A 23360-nucleotide genomic window follows, 5' to 3' on the forward strand; every position below is an offset into this window, starting at 1 on the left:
GGTAATCCTTTAAGGTTCTCTTAACTCTAAGAATTGTGGTTTGCCAGCATGTTATCTTGACCAGACACTTCTGAAAATCTACTTTGTGTGTCTTAAGTTGCCAAGGTCACTGTTCCAAACCAGCATGAATCCTGGTCTCCTGTCCACACCTCTGCCGGAGAGAGGTCCATGCCAGTGATCCCACGTCACTGGGAAGCCACTACGGAACACATGTCATCAGTCTTCCTCAGGCAGGCCTTTAGTGTTTGTCACTGAATGGACCTCTGGGACACCTAGGCTTCTGTGACACTTAGGTTAAGCTTATTTGAACTTGAAAAAGACAAATGAAGTTTTTTTATCCCAGAAAGTAGATGACTTCATTGAGAGTTAACTCACTGTAATATGACACATTTTAATAAACAAATGATCAGCATTTTACACAATCCATTTTCTTCAGAAAACCTAGAGCAAGGGATCACTTCATTATTTGCATAACACTTCAGCACTGCAGATTGAAAACAGCTGAACTTTCAGATGAAGTTGACTTCTTGATTGCAGGATTCAAGGTTTCTCAGATGTTAATACAGAGTCAAAAGCAGTGGATAAAACCTTGCAAATGGCTTGTGCTTGTTCCTACATAACGTGAAAAGATAGAGTCAGAGCAACATTTGCTGATCTCTTCATGAACTTAATTTGGCTAGCAGAGGCACACACCTAACCCTCTTAAGACCTCTCCTAAGCAAGCTGACAACACATGCCTGCCTAGGTCAGTGGAACCCACACTATGAGCTTCCCTGCACGTGGGCCCTTTGCCCTCCTTCAGAGAGGAGCAAACAGCGACTGCAGCCTGAGAAGGCTGATCACGCAGTCTAAGACGGCAACAGCTTTCGGAAATGGAGGGAGCCTTTGGCCCCTGGAGGACACGCTTTTCCTCAGCTGCTTTGTTTACCTTTTAAATCCAGGCACGAGTGAGTGCTGCCACCGGCCCTAACAGAAATGGTTCACAAACCTGCGCTGTCTTGCCAGCTGGCTGACCTCCGGCCTAATATTCATTCCCTATCCCCAGGCCAGATATTCCATATATAATGGATTGTATTTCTTCAACCTTCAAAAACAACAGTAGTCCCTGGGTTTTGCGACGACGAGTAAGCAGCTAACCAAAGTAACAAAGTCTCACCAGGCTGTTGCACTGATAAACCCACAGGCTGTATTCTTCATTGCTCGCATCTGTGGTCTTCAGAGCCAGTAAGCTTTTTCCCGCCCCGAGACCATCATCGTAACACACCATCCGGATTATTAAGTAGAGAGCATGCCTGTGCAAAACATCCTGCAGAAGTCAGGAAAGATTCCGAGAGATCAGGACTCACAGGTTTGTCAGTCCTAATGACACACCCTCCCAGGCAGCGTGAGGCTTGAAACAGCATAGCCATAGGTTTCGCACCCCAGGGGATGTTCCTGTATGCTCAGTCTTGGGCACTTTGCCTTCAGGATCACGCCTTTTTAAATCCCAGCAAGACAGGAGTGGAGTGATCTAAACTGACTATCCCAGTGTCTGTGCCCACCTTCCAAGCTGACAGCTGCTCTTAATTGATGAGGGGCCCTTGGTTGAAAATGCATCCGGAGGCATCTGTGTGAGTTTGGGGGTCGGGGACAGGTTGCGTGGACCCTTCCAACACAGGAGAGAAAAGGAGGCCCCTATTCACCCTAAGAAATTGGTCACGTTTAAGACCAACTGCCAGGACTGTTTACAAACCAATCACTGCAAACAGGAGTGGCCCTAATTAGAAGGGGGCTCTTCATGGCCTGAATTCCCTGTTATCTAAAACATAATTTTCTTAATAAATTATATTACTTACATATTGATCTGATGTTGATACTTTTATGCCATACTTGGAAACTCCCATAATAAATTCTTCCTCTGGAGGAACAAAAGGCAACTTTCCGTCTTGCTTTAAAGTAAAAATAAAGTATATGATAAAGATTAAAATTACATTATAGTCTTATTTCTGACTACTCGAGTATCTGGCCATCACAAGCCCAAACCCTTTAAAGAATGTGGGGTACAGAGCCAGGCAAGAGTTTCTCTCCACAGAGGCAGAAGACACATTTCCCCCCATTTAAAAAAAGTTTATTTTTATTTCTGAGACAGACTCTCACTCTGTCGCCCAGGCTGTAGTGCAGTGGCATGATCTCAGCTCGGTGCAACCTCTGCCTCCTGGGTTCAAGTGAGCACATCTGGCTAGTTTTTGTATTTTTAGTACAGATGGATTGTATTTCATCATGTTGGCCAGGCTGGTCGTGAACTCCTGACCTCAAGTGATCCTCCCACCACAGCCTCCCAAAATGCTGGGATTACAGGCATGAGCCACCGTGTGGGCCATTAATTTATTTTTAAATACAGATGGTACTGCCTTAGGCTGGTCTTGAACTCTTCTTGGCCTCAGGTAACTCTCCCAAGTTGGCCTCCCAAAGTGCTGGCATTACAGGCATGAGCCACTGTGCCCAGCCCCAGTTTTACAGCCCACAACTCTGAGCAAAATTCACATCCATCCCTTTCATGTATATTGTCTGTCTTGGTGTTAATCCTAATTACAAACTGAGCGGCCTCTCACAGATCCTGCTGAGGTTAAAATACCTACATTAGAAAAATTAAGGTCTTCACTTCCATAGTGTGGACCAGTGTTAGCACGTGGGATGATCAGGAAGCAGAGCCCACATACCCTGCCCAGATGGGAAGGCGTGTCTGGTGATCCCAGGCCTCAGGGCTTCGGGCTGGCAAGTGCTGCTGATGAGCAGTTACTCCACTCACAAAAACACGAATCGGAGTTTTGAGCTACTCAGAAACGGCAGATAATCTCTGACGGCTTCCCTATTGGACGATCCAGTCTCAGCTCCCAGACCAGAATACCACCTACTTCGTCTTCCCTAACATAAGACACTGTTGGCAACCTATGGATGTTCCATACTGTAAATGGTTTTGAGGAACCACTTGCTCACATTAAAGAAATCATAGTAAATAAGTTGCATCCACAATGTCACAGTACCCTCTTCCCAACTGCTTCCCACAGTAGGTTTAAAGCAATTCCAAGAATCACGGTATGGGATAACAGTCATGCTACTGTCAATACTGGAATTTTAGCAAGCAAAAATTCTATGGTGATATGAGAAATTGAGCAGTCCTTATAGGAATGAAAATAATGCTGGTGTATTTTTGAGAGGAAAATAATTGATCCTTCAGTACAACACTCAGACCGGTTGTTGCTTTTATGGTAAGACCACACTGAACATTGCGGCTCGTTCTTGGAAACTACAACTTCAAGCGAAACCATGCATATAACAAAACCATGTTTTTTTCTCTTCAGCATCATAAAACATTGTAACAAAATGACCTTGAAAAACGAGATACCGGAGGAACTAATCTAGATGGTTTTCCAAGAACCAATCAACGAGGTTACCCGAGGACTTAATGTAGTTTGTTGGAATGACTTTACATTTCCAACAAATGCTGGATAGTAATTTCACTCGTCCAGACTCCCATGAGTTCTTTTTTTCTTGAGACGGAGTTTCGCTCTTGTCACCCAGGCTGGAGTACAGTGGCGCGATCTCGGCTCACTGCAACCTCCGCCTCCCAGGTTCAAGCAATTCTCATGCCTCAGTCTCCCGAGTAGCTGGGATTACAGGCACGCGCCACCACGCCCAGCTAATTTTTTTGTATTTTTAGTAGAGATGGAGTTTCACTGTGTTAGGCAGGATGGTCTCGATCTCCTGACCTCGTGATCCGCCCACCTCAGCCTCCCAAAGTGCTGGAATTACAGACCTGAGCCACCGTGCCCAGCCCGAGTTCTCTCTTAAATGGCAATTTAGATTCACTGATGTTTTCCTTCAGACAGAAGTATCTTCCTTTACTTTCATAAAGATATGAAACTTCATTTCAGATTTTTTTGAGACGGTCTCACTGTTTTGTCACCCAGGCTGGAGTGCAGTGATAGAATGATGGCTCACTGCAACCTTGACCTCCTGGGCTCAAGGAATCCCCCTGCCTTGGCCTTCTGAGTATCTGGGACTACCAGTGCATAACACCACACTCAGCTGAATTTTTTAGATGTTTTGTAGGGACGGGGTCGTGCCCAGACGGGTGTTTTTTTTGTTTGAGACAGTCTCACTATGTCACCCAGGGCTAGAGTGCAGTGGCACAATCTTGGCTCACTGCAGCCTCTGCCTCCTGAGTTCAAGCAAGCAGTTCAACCTCAGCCTCCGGATTAGCTGGGATTATAGGCGTGCACCACCAGGCCCAGCTGATTTTTGTATTTTTAGTAGAGATGGGGTTTTTGCCATATTGGCCAGGCTGGTCCTGAACTCTTGGCCTCAAGTGATCTGCCCGCCTTGGCCTCCCAAAGTACAGGCATGAGCCACTGCACTCAGCAATTAAAAAATTTTTTTTTGTAGAAACGAGGTCTCACTGTGTTGCCCAGGCTGGTTCTGAACTCCTGGGTTCAGGTGATCTCCCCACTCTGCCTCCCAAAATGCTGGGATTACAGGCGTGAGCCACCATGCCCTGCCACGTTGTATTTCATATTCTCATTCTCCATGATTTAAGAGATTACACATTCTTCAGATTAACACTCTCTGAAGTTAAGGAATCTTTTTATTGCAGTAATATCCCTCTTCTAATGCGCACATAAAAATGTAATTTCGTTTTCTAGAAACTCCAGAAACAATTTACTTTCTTTTTTTCTCTCATTACCGAATTCACTAAGTCTTTTGGCTCATGCACTTCCACCACTGGCAAGGGTACAGATTTTATAAAATTTCATGCTTATATAGTTTATACCTTATACTTTTGATTTAATTTTCCTTCTTAATTTTCCTTCATGATGATTATTTTTTATCGTCTTGATTTTATCTTTTTGAAACCCACTCATCTCAATTCTTGTTAGAAACCTTGCATGAATAAACAGATATGTTAGGTCGACATCATTATGAATTAGATTATTCAGAGACGCCGGGCGCGGTGGCTCAAGCCTGTAATCCCAGCACTTTGGGAGGCCGAGGCGGGCGGATCACGAGGTCAGGAGATTGAGACCATCCTGGCTAACATGGTGAAACCCCGTCTCTACTAAAAATACAAAAAACTAGCCGGGCGTGGTGGCGGGCGCCTGTAGTCCCAGCTACTCGGAGGCTGAGGCAGGAGAATGGCCTGAACCTGGGAGGCGGAGCTTGCAGTGAGCCGAGATCGCGCCACTGCACTCCAGCCTGGGTGACACAGCGCGAGACTCCGTCTCAAAAAAAAAAAAAAAAAAAAAAGATTATTCAGAGACAAAACTGGTCTGATGGTGGTACGGTGAGGTTGTACCAGATTATTTTAAAGGAAGAACCTAAGGAATATAACCAGTCACCACAATGAGCTCCTCATTTAAATAGGATTGATCAGCCCCATAAAGAAAGTATTAATAGGCCAGGCACAGTGGCTCAGGCCTGTAATCCCAGCATTTTCAGAGGCAGAGGCAGGTGGATCACGTGAGGTCAGGGGTTCACAACCAGCTTGGGCAACACAGTGAAACCCCGTCTGTACTAAAATACGAAAAATTAGCCGGGTGTGGCAGCACGCGCCTGTAGTCCCAGCTACTCAGGAAGCTGAGGCAGGAGAATCGCTCGAACCCGGGAGGTGGAGGTTGCAGTGGGGCGAGATCACGCCACTGCACTCAAGCCTGGGTGACAGAGCAAGACTGTCTCAAGAAAAAAAAAAAGGATTGGCCAGGTGTGTGGCTCACGCCTGTAATCCCAACACTTTGGGAGGCCGAGGCGGGTGAGTCACAAGGGCAGGAGTTTGAGACGAGCCTGACCAACATGGTGAAACCCCATCTCTGCTAAAAATACAAAAATCAGCCAGGCATGGTGGCCAGCGCCTATAATCCCAGCTACTCAGGTGGCTAAGGTGGGAGAATCTCTTGAACCTGGGAGGCGGAGGTTGCAATGAGCTGAGATCGCACCACTGCACTCCAGCCTGGGCAACAGAGCAAGACTCCATCTCAAAAAAAAAAAAAAAATTAAAAACTACTGTGGGCCGGCCGCAGTGGCTCACGCCTACAATCCCAGCGCTTTGGGAAGCTGAGGTGGGCAGATCACCTGAGGTCGGGAGTTCAAGACCAGCCTGACCAACATGGAGAAACCCTGTTTCTACTAAAAGTACAAAATTAGCTGGGCATGGTGACGGGCGCCTGTAATCCCAACTACTCGGGAGGCTGAGGCAGGAGAATTGCTTGAACCCGGGAGGCGGAGATTGCAGTGAGCCAAGATCATGCCATTGCACTCCAGCCTGGGCAACAAAAGCGAAACTCCGTCTCAAAAAAAAAAAAAAAAAGTACCGTGTTGGAAGGAAGGAACGGCGCCCGTGTTCCTACGCAGCTCAGCGCTCACGCACATGTACAGTGGTGATGCGGGGGCTTCCAGTCCAGAGCAAGTGGAGCGGCACCCAGTGGACCCGAGGAGTGAGCCTTTGCCCCAAAGCCACGAGCTGGCTCCCCAGACTCTCAGAACCAGAGAGTTAAGGAATTTTTTTTTTTTTTTTACCTGGGCAACGTCTATATAATTTATCAGGTCTAATGGCCCTTCAAGGCCTTTTCCCTCAGACAGTTTCAGTTTCTCAATGGCACCAACATATTTTATTCGAAATTCTGCGCAGGTATCTGAATTATTGTTGCTTTGTCCTAAAGATGAAAGAAAAGTGGTAAGACTTCAGAAGAAATATCTGCATTACAGGGTATCCTCAGTCCCTTCCCAAATAAAAACCAGACAGTCATTAGAACACAACCACTAATGACAAATTTTATAATGCAAAATATTTGTATATAATGGGGAAGAACTTAAAATTTCACCAACCCTTTATGACTCATGGTATACTAAATATAATATACAAAGGTCTCAATAATAGGAATAAATATTAACCTTCCCTTCAAAACAAACAGTAAAGAAAAGGTTACTACATGATTACCTTTATGATGCATGATATTTATTTTTGGTTCTTTGTCCCTCTTCACCATTTTTTTTCCCCTGTAGAGACAGGGTCTCACTACATTGCCCAGGCTGGTCTTAAACTCCTGGGCTCAAGCGATCCTCCCACCTTGGCCTCCCAAAGTGCTGGAATTACAGGCATGATCCACCGTGCCTGGCCTACCATGTTAGCTTTCTTTCCTCATTCAGGAAGCCTACTCTTCCTCTACCATTCCATCAGAAAAGACCACATAGTTTTTCTTTTTAATGTCGATGGAATAACGCCAGGCAGGAAGTCTCTTAACCTAACAGCAACAGTTGAAGAGGTGTGTGCGCGCCACAAAATCTAGCCAATACAAAAACTACTACAAACGACTTATAATCTCAACCATATTAAGGAAATACTATATGATTACTTTTAGGTTATGTAATAAAAAGATGCCCACAACTTTAATAATTTTAAAGGGCTCTGGCAGTAAAGACAATGGACTTAATGCTCCAACATTCTCTGTTACAGATTCACTAGGACAATTCCTGAGAGAAAAAGAGGAATTTGGACAAGAAAATGAATATATTTCCAGTTAGCCACCAGCTACTTAGGGAGCTTGGGTTAGAAGTCACCTCTTGATTTCTTTTCTTTTTTTTTTTTTTGAGACGGAGTCTCGCTCTGTCGCCCAGGCTGGAGTGCAGTGGTGTGATTCGCAGCTCACTGCAACCTCCACCTCTGGGTTCAAGCAATTCTCCTGCCTCAGCCTCCCGAGTAGCTGGGATTACAAGCATGCGCCACCACGCCCAGCTAATTTTTTGTATTTTTAGTAGAGACGGGGTTTCACCATGTTGGCCAGGCTAGTCTCAAACTCCTGACCTCAGGTGATCCACCTGCCTTGGCCTCCCAAAGTGCTGGGATTATAGGCGTGAGCCAACACGCCCAGCCTGTTTCTAAGGATCTACTAATTTTGGGCAGCTGCATAAATATCTACAAGGGTCTGGGCCAGATCCTCCCCTTAATTACTTGTGTTGGTGGTGGTCATGAGCTGGTGAATCTCTGGGTTCCTTGGGGTAAATGAATGGCTCCTTAGCCCTTTAATCACCAAGATATTTGCCCTATTCCCCACAGACAACGTAAGTCCAATGGAATTCACCTTCTGCCACCCCATTTCTTTTAATTTTTGTGGGTACATAGTAGGTGTATGTATTTATTGCCACCTCATTTCTTTAAAAACTATTTTGAAACTTCCAGTTTGCCCATGTGCCTGTGCCAATCTCCAAAGGCTATGTGGTTCCCCAATCACACCACACCCTCAGCCCATGTCCCACCAAATCTGGGTCCACTTCTAAACTCTTGTCAAAAGTGGCAAAGGAGAGGAAGAAAGCCACAAATACTGAAGAACTCGCGCTACCCCAGTAAAACCACAAGAACATCAGTGAAAAGCACAGACAATCAATGATCCAACCCTTTTCTGTACCTGAGCTTTTGGTGGAATCTGTGTCGAGGCTGGCCACCGTGCTGGATCGTGAAAGACCCCCAAGGCTAGAATCTACAGACTGAGAAACAGAAAAACAAGTAAAAAACCTCCACAGAAGCAGCCGTGTCTTCTCTGAAGTCCTCTAACCCATTCAAATTATTTATTAGAGTTGAGCTGACATATACGAAATCATGCCAATTATTCAGGCATATCGACTGTGACAGATTTTTCTTAAGACAAATTCTGCAACAAACTTCAAAAAAAAAAAAAAATCACATAATCCCAACTGTTCGTTCGTCCCACAACATAATATTGGATAAACGTGGTGGCAATATTCTTAGCCTAAATCGAAGCCATTACCACCACCTCCTTACAAGATGCCTTCTAAGAATATTCTTGTGAACATCTCGCCTTGCTTTCACATTAGTTCCGCTGAACCCAAAACAAACCCTGTGCAGAAAGCCAGGCAAGGACCATGATCCCTGCTTAATAAATGAGGAAGGAGACAGAGACGTTTAGTGACTTATCCAAGGTAACATCTAGTAAATGGCTCCGATCTCAAACCTAGGTCTCTTAATTCTAGGTCTCTGGTCCAGTGCTTCTGCAATTATTCCAACTCATGTCTGGCCTGCAGCAGGAATTCAGGGGCTAACTGGCAGAGAAGAGTAGACTATCATGTGAACTGTCACAAAAAACAACACAACTGTTGAGCAAAATAGAATCATATGTAAAGGGAGTTTGTTCCTCAGAGCTATACTCCCAATTTCTTTAGAAATAATATTCTGTGGCCGGGCGTGGTGGCTGACACCTGTAATCCCAGTACTTTGGGAGGCTGAGGCGGGTGGATCACCTGAGGACAGGAGTTCGAAACCAGCCTGGCCAACGTGGTGAAACCCCGTCTCTAACCAAAAATACAAAACTTAGCTGGGTATGGTGGTGGGTGCTTATAATCCTAGCTACTCAGGAGGCTGAGGCAGGAGAATCGCTTGAACCTGGGAGTCAGAGGTTTCAGTGAGCTGAGATCACGCCACTGCACTCCAGCTTGGGCAACAAGAGCGAAACTCCGTCTCAAAACAAACAACAACAACAAAACACAATACAAAAATTAGCCAGGCATGGTGGCACATGCCTATAGTCCCAGCTACTTGGCAGGCTGAGGCAGGAAAATTGCTTGAACCCGGAGGCAGAGGTTGCAGTGAGCCGAGATCACGCCACTGCACTCCAGCCTGGGCGACAGAGTGAGGCTCCGTCTCCAAAAATAAAAATAAAACAAGACATTGGGCCACACAGGTGAGATTCCCCTGCGGAGTCCTCACGCTTAAGGCTGAGGAAGTGGCAGTAGGGAGGTTCTGTGTTGACCAGTTCCAGGAGTTCAAAAACTTCCAAGAACATGGTTCGCTTCCCCATTCTAAGGCTGCACAGGACTCCTACAATGTCAGGTTTCTGTGCTTCTGGTTACAACGCCACCCACCAGCTCCGCCACGCCGAGATATGCCAGCTCACCCTGCCCTGACTGGAAACTGAGTGGCAGTCGTGTGTCTTTGTCTCATTCACGTGTGGCTGTTACTTAATAGCATGGCACATGGGGGGCATGGGAGGCCGGCAGGCACCCAGGATGAAAAGTGTAGGGAGGCATCTCCTGAGGGGGCCTTGTGCGACCCTGTGAGACGCCTCCTTCCATGCTGTGCCTCACCCTGGTCCTGGGACTGAGTGAACACACAGCTTTAAAATTAGAGCACTCACAAGGGTGGAAAATCATGAAGAGGCTGTTCAGACTGGAGTCAGCCTCCAGCTTCCTGCCTGTTCCTGGGATGTCTAACTCCCTTCCTCATTTATGCCTATTTGACCCATATATTTTAAGGTCTCATTCACTAACTGCTTTTTTCGGGAAGACTTCTGTGATGGTTAATTTTATATATCAACTTCTCTGGGCTAAGTACCCAGATATTTGGTCAAATACAAGTCAAGACATTGCCGTGAAGGTGTTTCTTTAAATGAGATTAACGTCTACCCCAGCAGACACGGAGCACAGCAGAGGACCCTCCACAGTGTGGGTGGGCCTCATCCAAGCAGGTGAAGGCCTTAAAGGAAAAAGACTCAGGCTCCCGAGGAGGAGAGTCTGCCTCCAGCTGCCTCCAGGCTGCCTTTGGGCTCAAGCTGCCACTTCCACTCCCAGGGGTCTCCAGCCCACCCGCCCTGCAGATTGTGGACTTGCAGCCCCCACAGTCACATCAGCCAATTCTTCAAAATAAACCTTGAAAACACAACAAAATCTCTCTCTAGGATAGAAACACATCCTACTGGTTCTCTGGAGAACTCCAACTAATACAACTTCCTCCACAACTTTAGGCCTATCATCTCCCCAGTCTCGGAATCCCCGAAGCAGTATTTGTCATTACCTCACACACCTTCGCGTTCTCTGAATTATTCAGTGTCTCTGGGTATCAATCATGTCTCAAGTGGTATCTGGCATCCAGGCAGAAACACCTGGAGTGAATCACTTTTTCTGCCTCCCACAGCACCTGCTATCTTAAGGCTTTAAGCTTTGATGACTCTTTTCCGCATACTCCACAAGCCATCGTCATCCATCCACAGGTCCCATGAGTGCCCACCTGGAACTCTCTGCAGAACCTGAGGTCTTAGCACTTCCTTCACACCCCGTCCAAGCCCCCATCATCTCTCAGGTTCTTACCACATCCTCCCCAGCAGTCTCTGCTCCTGCCCTTGCCCTGCTCATAGTGGCCAAAGTGACCCCCAACAAAACTTACGTAAGATTCTGTCACTCCCTGGCCCCAGGCGCCCCTGCTTTACTTCTCAGAGTAAAATCCCAGGTCTTCACAACACCTGCACCTGCCCTGCCCAGGGCACGCTGGTCTCCCTGCTGCCCCCTAAACACACAGGCTCGCTCCTCCCATGGGCCTTTGCTCTCTCCTCTCCCTGAACCACGATCCTTCCAGATCTTATCATGGCCCCACTTCTCCTCTAGGCCCCTGCTCAAATGCCACCAAGAAAACAAGGCCTTTTCTCGGGAGGAGGAGCAGCAAAAAAAATAAATAAAATAAGACCTTCTCTTTTCTTTTTTTGAGACAGAATCTTGCTCTGTCGCCCAGGCTGGAGTCCAGTGGTGTGATCTTGGCTCACGGCAACCTTCGCCTCCTGGTTCAAGCAATTCTCCTGTCTCGGCCTCCCGAGTAGCTGGGACTACAGGTGTGTGCCACCACGCCCAGTTAATTTTTGTATTTTTAGTAGAGATGGGGTTTCACCATTTTGGCCAGGTTGGTCTCAAACTCCTGACCTCAGGTGATCTGCCCACCTTGGCTCCCAAAGGCATGGGCCACTGTGCCCGGCCTGAAAATAAGACCTTTTCTACCAGACTGTTGAACACTGCCCCTCTCCCAATCTCCCACCCCGTCCATTCCTGTAGTTTCTTCCTCCCGTGTTAGTTTCCACCATCTGAAATTCTCTATTTTACTTATTTCTTCATTATTTTCTGCCCCATCTGAAATGGAAGCTCTGAGGCCAGAGATTTTTTCCCTCCCCCTAACCACTCTATTTTATGCCCCTTAAACAGAGTTTGGCATACAGCCATGCTCAGTAAATACTCGGTGAATGAATGAGTGTTCACGTGCCATTGTCCAGGAGGTAGAAATAAAAATGCTATTCTTCTAAACACCAACAAAATTGGTGTCAAAAACCTAGAACAAATATAATGCAGCTATCTTTGTACTCTTATATTGAAAAATATCTGTCAGTCAAAAAGAAATCACTTTATTCTTTGAGACAAAAGTTGCCAGTTGAATAGCTCCTCAAAGGTTTGTTCGGCATGAACTAAATCCATGCTTACCTTTCAACAGCATTCAAACTCTCTAGTATACAGGTATCTGCCAATCGCACTCTTAAGTGAAACTAATTATGCACACCACAAGCCCTAGAATTCAAGAGGTCCAGCCCCTTAATGCCTGCAATTTCTATCATTTCAAAATTTTTTAAATCAGTGCTTATTTCAACGAGACCAAACTAGATGGGTCATGTCCCACCTAGTTTAATGGATTTAAGAAGTTCAGAAAACCTACCAAAACAGATAAAATGAAGCTAAGCATAGAATGCATCTCTAGTGCAAAAAGTAAATGTAAAAACACACCTAGTTTGAAGATTATCAGGAGGTCTGCCCATGGTTGGTATCCTCCATACAATATCAGCTAGAAGAAACAAAACTCTCCCTGCTTTATGACTCTGTTCCAAATTCCATTTCCCTACCTTGCTCTTAGTACTGATTTCGCTACTTTGGGAACTGCTACTACTGTGTCGTTTTTTGCCTTTGCGAAACATTTTTCACCACCATTTCTTGATCCAGAGAAGATCCCCTGAAAAAACAAATATTGGTGACAGTTACATCGGGAAAAGCAACTTTTTTTTTTTTTTTAAGAGACAGAGTCTTGCTCTTACTCAGGTTGGAGTGCAGTGGCACAAACATGGCTCTCTGCAGTCTCAACCTCCTGGGATCAAGTGATCCTCCCACCTCAGCCTCCCCGAGTCCCTGGGACTACAGGCATGTGCCACTACACTCAGCTAATTTCATTTTTTGTAGAGACAGGATCTTGCCATGTTGGCCAGGCTGGTCTCAAACTCCTGCTCTCAGGTGATCCTCCCCCCTTGGCCTCCCAAAGTGCTGGGATTACAGGTGTGAGCCACTATGCCCAGCCAGGAAAAGCAACTTTGCTATTGGTTACAGCTACATCAGGAAATGCAACATTAAATCACTTTACGCATAATAGAAATAAAAATCATCAATTCCTTCCAGTTCCATGGGTGTGTTCCTTTTCTATAAAACATAAAACTTTTCCCTTGGATACTATTCCTTTTCATTCTTTCCTATTAAATTACAAAAAATTAACCCAATAAGCAAAAAAAGGCAGAAACCTTGGCCTAGAGGTGTGAAAAGCACTTTTCTCAAGTATTAGACATGTCGCCTAGTTCTCAAAATTTCAAGGGCCTGACTTCTCTTCAATTGATTCAAGATTTTAGCAAAATATGCTGTGACACATTGGATTTTCAGCCGAGATACTGAGATTCAGTAAGCCTCTCAGCTTCACATTCTATACTTGGTAGGGTTAAGATATATACACCTCTAAGAAATGTGCATTTTTCTGGAAGTTTTGAAATGCCTTTAAGTAACAGCTGACACAAAGACCTTCCTAGGTGCCAGCGCCTCACCCCCCTCTCTACTAAGGGCAGCTAAGGAGATGACCTTGCTTCCCAGAGTCTATGTTACACATTTCTTTTTTTGAAATTAATAAATAATGCCTTGGAAACGTAAGATTCATCCTTGCCGATTGCATAGGAGAGCATAGATTATATTTGGCACATTAACTAACCTATATGAAGCTGCATAGCTCACAGAACTCCCGGGACAGTTACACTGTCACAGCCTCATGATAACCTTGTGACATATTCATTTGCTCTATTGATGCTTTTTAAGGGCAAACCATATGCCACACACTCTGCAGGGCTCTAACCCTCATGGGGCTCGCAGAAGGTGGGCTGTAATCTGCCTTTTACAGATGAGGGAACTGTGACATGTCTTTCAAGAGGATTTATGAATAAGATAACCTGACCAATTTTTACCAAAAACTGTGTTCTCCAGAGGGAACAAGAAAATCTGCTCGCTATAGAATTGAACACTATTTGACCGTCTTCAAGGTCCCACATACAGCGGTCTGCACAGAGAGTTTCCTTTCATTCTGACCGGGGCGATGCTTTTCAGAGAAACAATGCACCTGATGAAGGAAAAAGAACGAGTGACTCAGGCAGCAGTCAGTGAAAGCCCCTGATTCTCTGTATTTGGAGACCCCACTCTAAGCCCACTCACTAGGGGATGACATTAGGCCACTTGCCCGAGTCTGACCCCTGAGTCCAAGCTTTTTAATCGGCCTCATCATCAGATTTATTTCTATGTTTTTGCTGTGGGGTATCAGGAAAATCTGATTGAGTCATTCATTTCTGGATAGTCAGTGAGCACCTACCAAATGCCAGGGACGCATCAGTGAACCAAACGAAGCCCCTGACCTCAAGGAGCCTGTTCTCAGCGGGAGGAGACAGACCAACAAGAAAAACACACATAAAACATGTTATTAGGAAACAACTGCTATGAGGAAAACTAAGAGAAGTTAAGGAGACACAGACGGAAGGAAGGAAGGGGTGGGTATTCCAGAAAAAGATGCTCTAGATCTTTTTCTGAATGAAGTGAGGGCGGCCATAAATAGCCTGGAGGCAATGCTGTGCAGGTGGAGACGGGGCCCAAGGGAATAGTCAAGGCTGTCTGGGAGCAGGACAGCAATGGGCCCAGACAAAGTGCCACAGAAGGCCAGGCAGGCTGTGATAACAGTGGACTTTAAGAGGAAGACTCTAAAGGTTTTTTAATTTATTTTTTGCTTATCTGCTGTGATCTTCCGGAATGGAGACTTTTAAAAAGCAGTTTAGCGACACAATTAGGTGTCTTCTGTTTTTCGAACAACGACCCTGGCTTCCAGGCAGGGAACTAACTCCATAGGATAAGAGTAAAAAGAGAGAGATGCATTGGAAGACGACTGCGGGTGATTGCTGCAAAGGAGAACCTTACCAGCACAGGACACTAGTCAGTGAGAGACGGCAGGAGAGCCTTATTCCAAGGCCTGCACAAAACGAGGTTAATGTAGCAGCATAAAGTGCCATGTTAATGGCGCTGATGGGTTAAAATGTTGATGATATATAACGTATTTAAGCATCAGATACTTCAGTATATATAAATACATATTTACATATAGGTAACAATTTTAAATATGATTTAAATTTTAAATCAAAACATTTTAAAAACAAAATGTGATTCTACTGTTAGTGCAATCCTGAAGTGTCTCCTCAAATCCCTTGATATGAAAATCATGACACCACAATGCCTCAGCAACTCCTTAAGGCTTTCTTTTCATCATCAACCCGGGGGCTTAGGAAAAAGCAGCATTTATTAAAGTCTTTGATATCTGCTGCAATTTTGATGCATGTTCTCAAGCAAATCATTTTTGCCTCAAAATTACTCATGCATCAAAATGAGGCCAACGATCCTGATTGGCGACTGGATGCTCCGTAGGCTCGTCAAATGCAAAGATGTCTCAAGCTGAAACCATCATCCTCCCCTTCAGATCTGCTCCTCTCCTCTTCTCTCCCCGTTAGGAAATTCTATTATTGCTGGGGGAAGCCAGGAAATCATGAATTCCTTGCTGTCCTTCAGGCCCCATATCCAATCTGGCACCAAGACCCACTGTATACCCCACCGCAAGAGCTCTCTGAGCCAGCTCTCCACCAGGCCCCATGTCATCCTAGACCATGGGCACAGACACCATTTTTTTAGAATCTGATCAATGTGATGGATACTCACCCTACAAAAATACACATCCATACAAAATTTGGCATGAATTTAAGGAATTCACAAACCCAAGGATATTTCGTGGGTAAGGGACCTTGTCCTACTGGATTCCCTAACACTTTAAATCCACCCCACACTGCAGCCAAAACGATTAAAATGATTTCTTTCAAACATAAATCTAATGCCACTAGCCTGCTGAAAATCTTTCACTGGTTCTCCAAAGTCAGAGATCAAAGTCAACGTTCTTCAGCAGGACACGCCAGGACGCAGCTCCTAACCACCTTTCCACTTCCGTCCTCCACAACCCGGGCACAGTTAATTGATCTCAGCAAGGCAAAGCTGCTCGTGGTTCTCTGAGCGATGCTCCAGTCGCCCCTGCTTTGCAGCGCCCGGGACACCCTTCACCTTTCAGGCACTTGGCTACCTCTTACCTTTCAAGGCCCCTTTCAGGCTGCAGGTCTTCCTGGGATCTCAAGGCTGGGCTCAGGGACCCACAGCTTCAGTGTACCCCTGATCACAGCGCCACGATCTGCTGTGGTCTCTGATCTCACTCTCCCAGCTGCACGCTGGTCAAAGGCGGAGCTCAGGGACTCCTCTCTGCACAGCCAGGGCGCCTGGCAGGGGACGCGCTTACTGAAGCCGAGAACTTTCTGGGGTGTCTGTAACACCCCAACAGCAATTCCCAAGTACCAAACGCCTACCACGTGCCATGCATGGTGCTAGGTGCATAGATCCCTCTCACCCTCACTGACCAGCAAGCCTGAAGGATAACAGCCCCTTTCAAACGAGGATGCCAAAGCGCCCGAAGAGTCAGTGACCTGCTCAGGGTCACCAGGGTAAGGACGGATGGGGCCAAGCTCAGGGCCTAGGGAAAGCCGGCTCCAAAGTTCCTCCCAGACGCCAGCCTGCTTGGCACCTGTCTGTCACCGTGATGGAGCACCGTCCACGCGCTGGGTGCGGAGGATGTGACAGCGAAGGGGACAGACAACCCCGACCCTGAGAGGCGGGAGGCGGCCGAAACGAGGCAGAGGAAGAGGCAGGGAAACGGCCCGCGCTGCCCGCCTTGCCTCCTCTCCCGGCTGGCAGCGGCTCCGGAAGCTACAGTCCACAACGCCCACGCCCGACCCGCGGTTCCAGGCGCCTCCACCCGCGCCCCGGGAGCGCGGACCCGCAGAGAACGCAGCCGGAGCCCAGGCATCCCTCCCCCGCCCTCCCTGCGGCCCCACCCATCCTTCCCGGCCGTCCGCGCCGCTCTCGGGGCCGTGTTCCCGTCAGGCCTCCGCGAGCTCGGCCCCGAGTGGGACGAGGGCTGGGCGCTCACCTCGCAGCCGCGGGCCCATCCCTCGGTTGTGGGCTTCGGGGTCCGCGTGGGAGCGCCGCGGCCTCCGGCACCCAGGCAGCTACTCCCGTTCCCGCTCCAGCGCCGGCTTTTCCAACGCTCCTGCCCACGTCCGCCGGGCCCCGCCTCCGAGACTAAGCGCAGGCGCAGTCCTGACGTCCCGCGCCCGGTTCCAGGACCCCGAGTGGTGGGAAGCTTCGCAAGCGACGTCCCCCAACCGGAAGTCGAGGGGAGGAGTCTAGTGCCGCGGGCTCCGGAGTGACGGAAGTTGTTCTCTTGGTGGATGGGGTTCTTCTTTCTTTATTTACCTTCCAATTTAGGAAGACCCCGGCGACCTGTTCCCCGCCCCCGCTTCGCCCTCACACTTTCGGGATGTCTGCGATTCCTGCTGAGGAGAGCGACCAGCTGCTGATCCGACCTCTGTAAGGGACCAACGAGAGAGGGAATAAGGCCAAGGGCTGTGAGGGGTGCGAGGGATAACCGGAGACTTTGGCCTCCTCCGTCGCCCGCGCTCCCACCGTCGCCGGCAGCCTGCCTTTGGTCCGCGGTTGCGGGCCAGGCTTCTCAGGCTCGAGGGGTTGGAGGACCACTGATTGGAAGGGGCCTGCTAGAGTGAACGGGATTTTGCTTCTTTATCAGTTTCAGGGGAGGGTATGTTGGAGTCGGAAAAAAAAAAGTTTTCCGGGGCCACCGGCCGCTTTTCATACACGCTAAAAAGCGTTTTCACTTAGCACAAGGACGGATCTCTGCGCGTCAGGGCAAGCCGTGAGAGAGCCGGTGACGCTTATGATCGACAGGATGAGAGGAGGACCTGAATGAGGCTACAGCGGTGCAGGGAAGAATTAAGTCTGTTTCCTAACACCAGGGCTTCACATGTGCCAGAAGTTAGAAAATATTAGGGACGTGCCTTGAGTTTCGATCTTCTCAGCTCAGGTCCTAGTAGAATAAGGAAGGTGTAAAGCTGGAGAGGAGAAAGTGCAGAGGTGTTAGGGACAAAAACTCAGCCCTCGACTGTCCGTAAGGAGAGTGGCCTTTCAGTGGACATGGTCCTCATCAGTCGGGAATGCTGCTGAAGGGGAGATGCAAATGTAGAGAACTTGGATTCCTACAGATGAGCATTTCGAACCCACAACATGTTTATTGTTAAATATTAGTTGGCACAACATGAATATACGCTTTCCAAAAGGTAGAAAAGATCTCCTTTACACATTCGTTCAGTAAGGCTTCATTGAGCACCTGCTTGGGACATAGTCCGTTTCCTTCTGCTTGGATCACACCTGTCATGTCTTCCTGTGATGAGCAAACACTGTCTCTTGATCTGCTAACTCAATTCTTTAGCAAGTGTCAAGTGTCAAGCACCACACGTGGGGATACAGATGCAAAGGAGGGCCCAGTTAATTGCTCTCGCCCTTATGGAGAGAATTACAGTGCACAGTGGGAAGTATTGGAGAGATACTTTGGAATAATAGGAGACCATTACTTTGAAGTCAGACCTGAAGTCCGTTATCTACTTGACCACTTAGTAGGACAACAACCTCACTGAACCCGTTTTCTCATATGGAAATAAGATAAAACTTGAAGAGTAAAGATCGCGGTAGGTGCTTTGTAAATAATAGCTAATCTAAGAGCGCAGGTAGGCATTGCACTGAGCACTGTGAAAGTATGGAAAAGGGATTTCTGACAGATTGAGGAAAAAAGGATACCTCGTGCATCCTGAAAAATGTGATGCTTGAGCTGAGTCCTAAAGAATGAGTAGGAGTTGAACACTGGGGGGCCCAGGGTGTTCTAGGCAGTGGAAGTGGCACATGTGAAAGTGAGAGTGGCCACAACTTGTGGCCAGATTCCTCATGGCTGTAGCTAAAGAGTTGAGTTAGCAGATGAAGCGACAGGCTGTTGAGGTCCAGTTTAGGAAGCACCTCATATACATAAGAGTTTGGACCTTTATCAGATAGTCAATTACAGGGAGCCAGCGAAGGCTGTTAAGCAAGCATGGATATTGTGGGGAATTATGTTTTAGGAAAATCACTCCTGGCAGCAGTGTAGCAGCTGAATAAAAGGATGGATTGAGTAGAGCAGGTTCAGTAAGATATCATTGAAAGATTCCAAGTCTAGGTGGTCAGAGCCTGTAGTGAGTGACATGAGTGTGAGAGAGTATGCAAATGAGATCTTCAGGATTTTGTGGCTGATCAGCTGTACTGGAAGGGTGGTTGTGGGGAGTGAAGGCAGGGCAGAGAGGATGTTATGATGACTCGGATTCCTAAGTTTGGCAGTTGGGAAAGGGTAGTGTTCTTCACTCTAGGAGTGTAGGAAGTGGGGCAACTCTGGAGTAAATTTGGGAGTTTGGTTGTTTCATAACAGCTTTATTGAGATACAGTTTACATACCATACAACTCACAATTTATATACCATACAACTCTCAGTCGTTCTTAACATAGAGTTATACAACCATCACCCCTCTCTCATTCCAGAACATTTTCATCACTCCCAAAAGATACCTTGTATTCATTAGCAGTCATGGGCAATCCCCACTACCTCTCCAGACCTTAGCAACCACTAATCTACTTCTCTACCGATTTGCCTGTTGTGGACATTTCATAGAAGTGCGATCATACAATACATAGTGTTTTGTCTCTGGCATCTTTCATTTAGCGTAATCTTTCCAAGGTTCAAAATTGAGGAGTTTTATTCATTCAATAAGTATTTTTTGTGATTTACTACATGCCAGGTACTGTAGCAATACAGCAGTGAATAAGGTGGACAATGCCTCTGTTCTTAGGAAGCTTTCATTTAGTAGCCTGAAGCAAGACATAAGTGGATACAATAACTTCATGTAGTTGTAAGTATTAAGATAACATGATGCTGGGTTGTGGCTTGCTGTGAAGGGCAAATTAGAGGAGGTAGTCAAGAGAAAGCATCTGAGAAGGTGACATTGGAACTGAGACCCAAATGATACAAAGGAGCCAACCACATCAATATCTGAAGACAAAGCATTTCAGGAAGAAAGCAGAGCAAGTAGGGGGCATGTGGTGGAAACCAGTTTGGCATATTGAATATGAAGTCCCGGGAGAGATCCTAGTAGAGATACCTAGTGTCCCGTGTATGTATTAAAGGTCTGGAATTCAGAAGAACAATCTGGGTTACGAATACGGGCTTGGAAGTCCTTAGCATGTCAGAAAGATGAGAATGAAGATTGAGAAATTGGCCAAGGAGCAAACCCTCGGAATATCAACATTTAAAGGGTGGGCAGAGGTGGCTGAATATGTGAAGGAAACAGGAAAGCCAGCAAGACAGGATGAGAGCATCACGTCAGAGAAGCCAAGGGAGAGGTGCATGAGGAAGGAGCAAGTACTCCTTACGAATGACAAAGGCTGCCAAGAGAACAAGATAGGGACTGACACCTATAGTTCCAGCTATTTGGGAGGCTGAGGCAGGAGGATCACTTGAGCCTAGGAGTTGGAGGCCAACTGGGCAACATAGGGGGACCTTGTCCCAAAAAAAAAAAAAAAAAGACTGAAATGACTACGGAGCAGCAAAGATAGTTTCAGAAAAGTGATTAGAGCCAGAGGAGAGTGAATTGAGGAGTGAGTGGAAGGTGAGGAAGTACAGGAGGGTCCACTGCCCTAGGAGGCGGGCTGGGGAAAGAATGAAGTGGGAACTAAAGGAGATGAGAGTCAAGGGATTTTAATTTGGGGATGAACATGGCTGTAGTGTATTTCAATTTGGATTGGATGGTAAAGAGCAGACAGTGAGGAAAATGTCAATGACACAGCAGTGTTCAGTTCCTCAGAAGGATGGAGGGAGTACATAGAGTAGAATGGTGGAAAGATTCGTCGTGGAAAGAGAGGTCTGTTCTATCTATAGAGGAGAAATGGAAGGAGACAGATGTGGGCAGGTTGGTACCCTGTTGGTACATGCATTTTTAATTATTGTACCAACATGAAGTTGAGGAAATTTACAAATGGACTGTTTATTTTTTTGATGCAGAAGATGGCCCATACCTCAAGTGAAGAAGAGGATAGAGGGTTGGAAAATGTGGGAAAGGGGAGAAAGTTTGAAAATAGTTGATATGGAAATGAGATGGAGAAAACAGCTAGGCAACATTGAGGGCCAGTTAAAGTGCAAGGCCAGGGTATCCACAATAATTAAAAACTGATTAAAAAGTGGAAGGCCAGGAGTTCATGGCAGCTCTCGTCCACAGTTGTTTGATCTTCTGTATCAACACCTGCTCGGAGGTAGGATCTCAGTTTGGGGAGAGGTCCATTGCATGTCCATCTGAATGAGTTCCTTGAGGTCAGGGTCCCTGTAAGGCATTTCCATGTCCTACGCACTTAATACAGTGCTTGGCAAATAGAAGCTGCTTAATGTTGAGTGAGTGAGTGAATTGTGAGCTAGAATGATTGGGGAAAGGCATCAAGGAAGGTGAGGGATTTGAAAAGTGAGGTGTAACTTGAAGTGTGCCTTGTGACCATTGCTAATTATGGCTGAAATTATTAATTTAAGAAGAAACAAAAGTTATTTAAGTACTTGGCATAAAATATGCTGAAATAACAGAAAGTAGAAGGAAAAGCGATTGAAATTCACAGTATGAATAAGTATTTAAAATTTTTTTTTTTTTTTTTTTTAAAGACAGAGTCTCGCTCTGTCGCCCAGGCGGGAGTGCAGTGGCACAATCTCTGCTCACTGCGAGCTCCGCCTCCCGGGTTCATGCCGTTCTCCTGCCATAGCCTCCCGAGTAGCTGGGACTATAGGCGCCCACCACGATGCCTGGCTAATTTTTTGTATTTTTAGTAGAGACAGGGTTTCACTGTGTTAGCCAAGATGGTCTCGATCTCCTGACCTAGTGATCTGCCCGCCTCGGCTTCCCAAAGTGCTGGGATTACGAGCCACCGCGCCAAGCCATTTAAATTTAAACCGTTTGGCAAATACAGATTATGATCTTAAAGAAGATGACAGTGTTGATATGCTTATGGCTTTCTACTTAAGTGCTAATTCTAAAAGTATTATTACATAATCTGCATAACTGCTATTTTACATTTTAAATACATCATAATTTAATCCTAAAATTCAGAAAATTGAATTTAAATCAAGCCCAAACCTTTGGGCTTCTTGAATCTCTACCGCCTTCTCTCTCAATTTTAACAACTGCGAGATCCCTGGACTCCCAAGGATCAGTTTTCATCTTTTCCCACGTGGACACTGTTCTTCCCTGCCTTTGTAATTTTGTAGAACTCTCTTATGTCTCAGAATTTTTCAGTGAGGTGCTGTCATCAGATGGGATGTAGTGCACATTGTAAAAAAGTAAGTTTATTGGACTTGGTTTTGATGTTTTTTTAAATCCTTTTTTTTTTCTCCCCTTGAATGTTTACAGTGGAGCTGGGCAAGAAGTAGGAAGATCATGTATTATTCTCGAGTTCAAAGGAAGAAAAATAATGGTAATTACTATTTTTGTACTCAGTTTAATAATGTGGCTCTGTCTGTATTGGGTGTTAGTCTTTTCTCGTAGACTAGTTATCTTTTTAGCTCCCAGAAAAATGTTATAGTGCATGCAATCTATGCTGTATAATGTTAATGAGAAAAACTAATACATACTTCTACTTAGTAATTTAGTTGATTAAGAAGATATATTCTATGACTGTAAAATTGTCAGCTAGATCTGTTGAACTGTTACTTCTTCGAAGTCCCTCTTCCACTCCTGAAGGGTTCAGCCAGCCTAACTGCCCCATCCCAAGTGGAAGATCCAAGGGCCCAATCACTGAACACATTGAGAGCTCTAGCCGCCTCCAGCATGTGGGGATCAAGCCTTGGCCTAGAGAAGGTTGGATGCCCAAGTCCCATTGGGGCTGCCGGCCTTGGATAAGTCACTCTGCTTCTCTAAGCCTGAAAAGTAGAGGGGTTAGAGGAGATGGTTTCATTCTAAAGTACTCATTAGAAAGTCAGTTCTGTGTCTCATGTTCCTTTGATTTCTCTTTCTTCTCAACTCTTCCCAATCTGAAAAGAATATGAATAGGTCAGACATAGTCATCTTTTTAGTCATCTATTGTGTTAATTTGGTAGTAACGCCATAAAAATAAGTAACTTTAGTGACCGAGTCTTAAGAATTTGTTCCCTAATGCCTTAAAAATATTTAAATTATCCTGATCAGGTAAATTTCCCATTTCTAATTATGATCTTCTCACAAGATCTGGTAGTA

At 46.1% G+C, this 23360-nt stretch overlaps 2 protein-coding genes across 11 annotated transcripts in view; one reads left to right on the top strand and one right to left on the bottom strand.

The window, feature by feature from the left end:
* Positions 1-371: 371 nt before the first annotated feature.
* ITGB1BP1 (integrin subunit beta 1 binding protein 1) lies at positions 372-17295 on the bottom strand. 7 transcript variants are annotated; one of them, XM_009183657.4, is made up of 8 exons: positions 17153-17265; positions 14147-14212; positions 12693-12799; positions 8436-8514; positions 6550-6686; positions 1836-1928; positions 1157-1306; positions 372-612 (listed from the first exon to the last, which is right to left on the bottom strand). In XM_009183657.4, the coding sequence occupies exons 3-8, from the start codon at positions 12762-12764 to the stop codon at positions 541-543; spliced, it is 603 nt and encodes a 200-aa protein (XP_009181921.1). In that variant the 5' UTR covers positions 12765-12799; positions 14147-14212; positions 17153-17265; the 3' UTR covers positions 372-540. The 7 variants fall into 7 exon arrangements, with proteins under 7 accessions (XP_009181921.1, XP_009181919.1, XP_009181922.1 ...); XM_009183655.4 differs by having other exon boundaries at positions 14061-14212; XM_009183658.4 differs by lacking the exon at positions 17153-17265 and adding an exon at positions 16263-16374.
* A 41-nt stretch (positions 17296-17336) lies between these two features.
* The window catches only part of CPSF3 (cleavage and polyadenylation specific factor 3), a 50930-nt gene continuing 44906 nt past the window's right edge, over positions 17337-23360 (top strand). For 3 of the 4 annotated variants that reach the window (XR_002516509.2, XR_002516510.2, XM_003908254.5), the window contains exons 1-2: positions 17337-17592; positions 22539-22602. Coding sequence is in view for 2 of the 4 variants with exons in the window: in XM_003908254.5 (XP_003908303.1) it covers positions 17543-17592; positions 22539-22602 (114 nt within the window). In the remaining 2 variants the exon portion in view is untranslated. Of the gene's footprint in view, positions 17593-18970; positions 20410-22538; positions 22603-23360 lie in introns of those variants that run through there. The other variant, XM_017947273.3, reaches the window with a different exon arrangement.

Source organism: Papio anubis, chromosome 14 (genome assembly GCF_008728515.1).
Source record: "Papio anubis isolate 15944 chromosome 14, Panubis1.0, whole genome shotgun sequence".
Lineage (NCBI taxonomy): Eukaryota > Metazoa > Chordata > Mammalia > Primates > Cercopithecidae > Papio > Papio anubis.

Excerpts from the sequence above, each read along its gene's own strand:
- ITGB1BP1 (XM_003908256.5), bottom strand. The coding sequence starts at position 12,764 with ATGTTTCGCAAAGGCAAAAAACGACACAGTAGTAGCAGTTCCCAAAGT. Across the intron at positions 8,515-12,692 it reads AAATCAGTACTAAGAGCAAG|TCTGTAGATTCTAGCCTTGG; the intron begins GTAGGGAAATGG and ends TCTGTTTCTCAG. Across the intron at positions 613-1,156 it reads TTTATCAGTGCAACAGCCTG|GAACAAGCACAAGCCATTTG; the intron begins GTGAGACTTTGT and ends CACGTTATGTAG.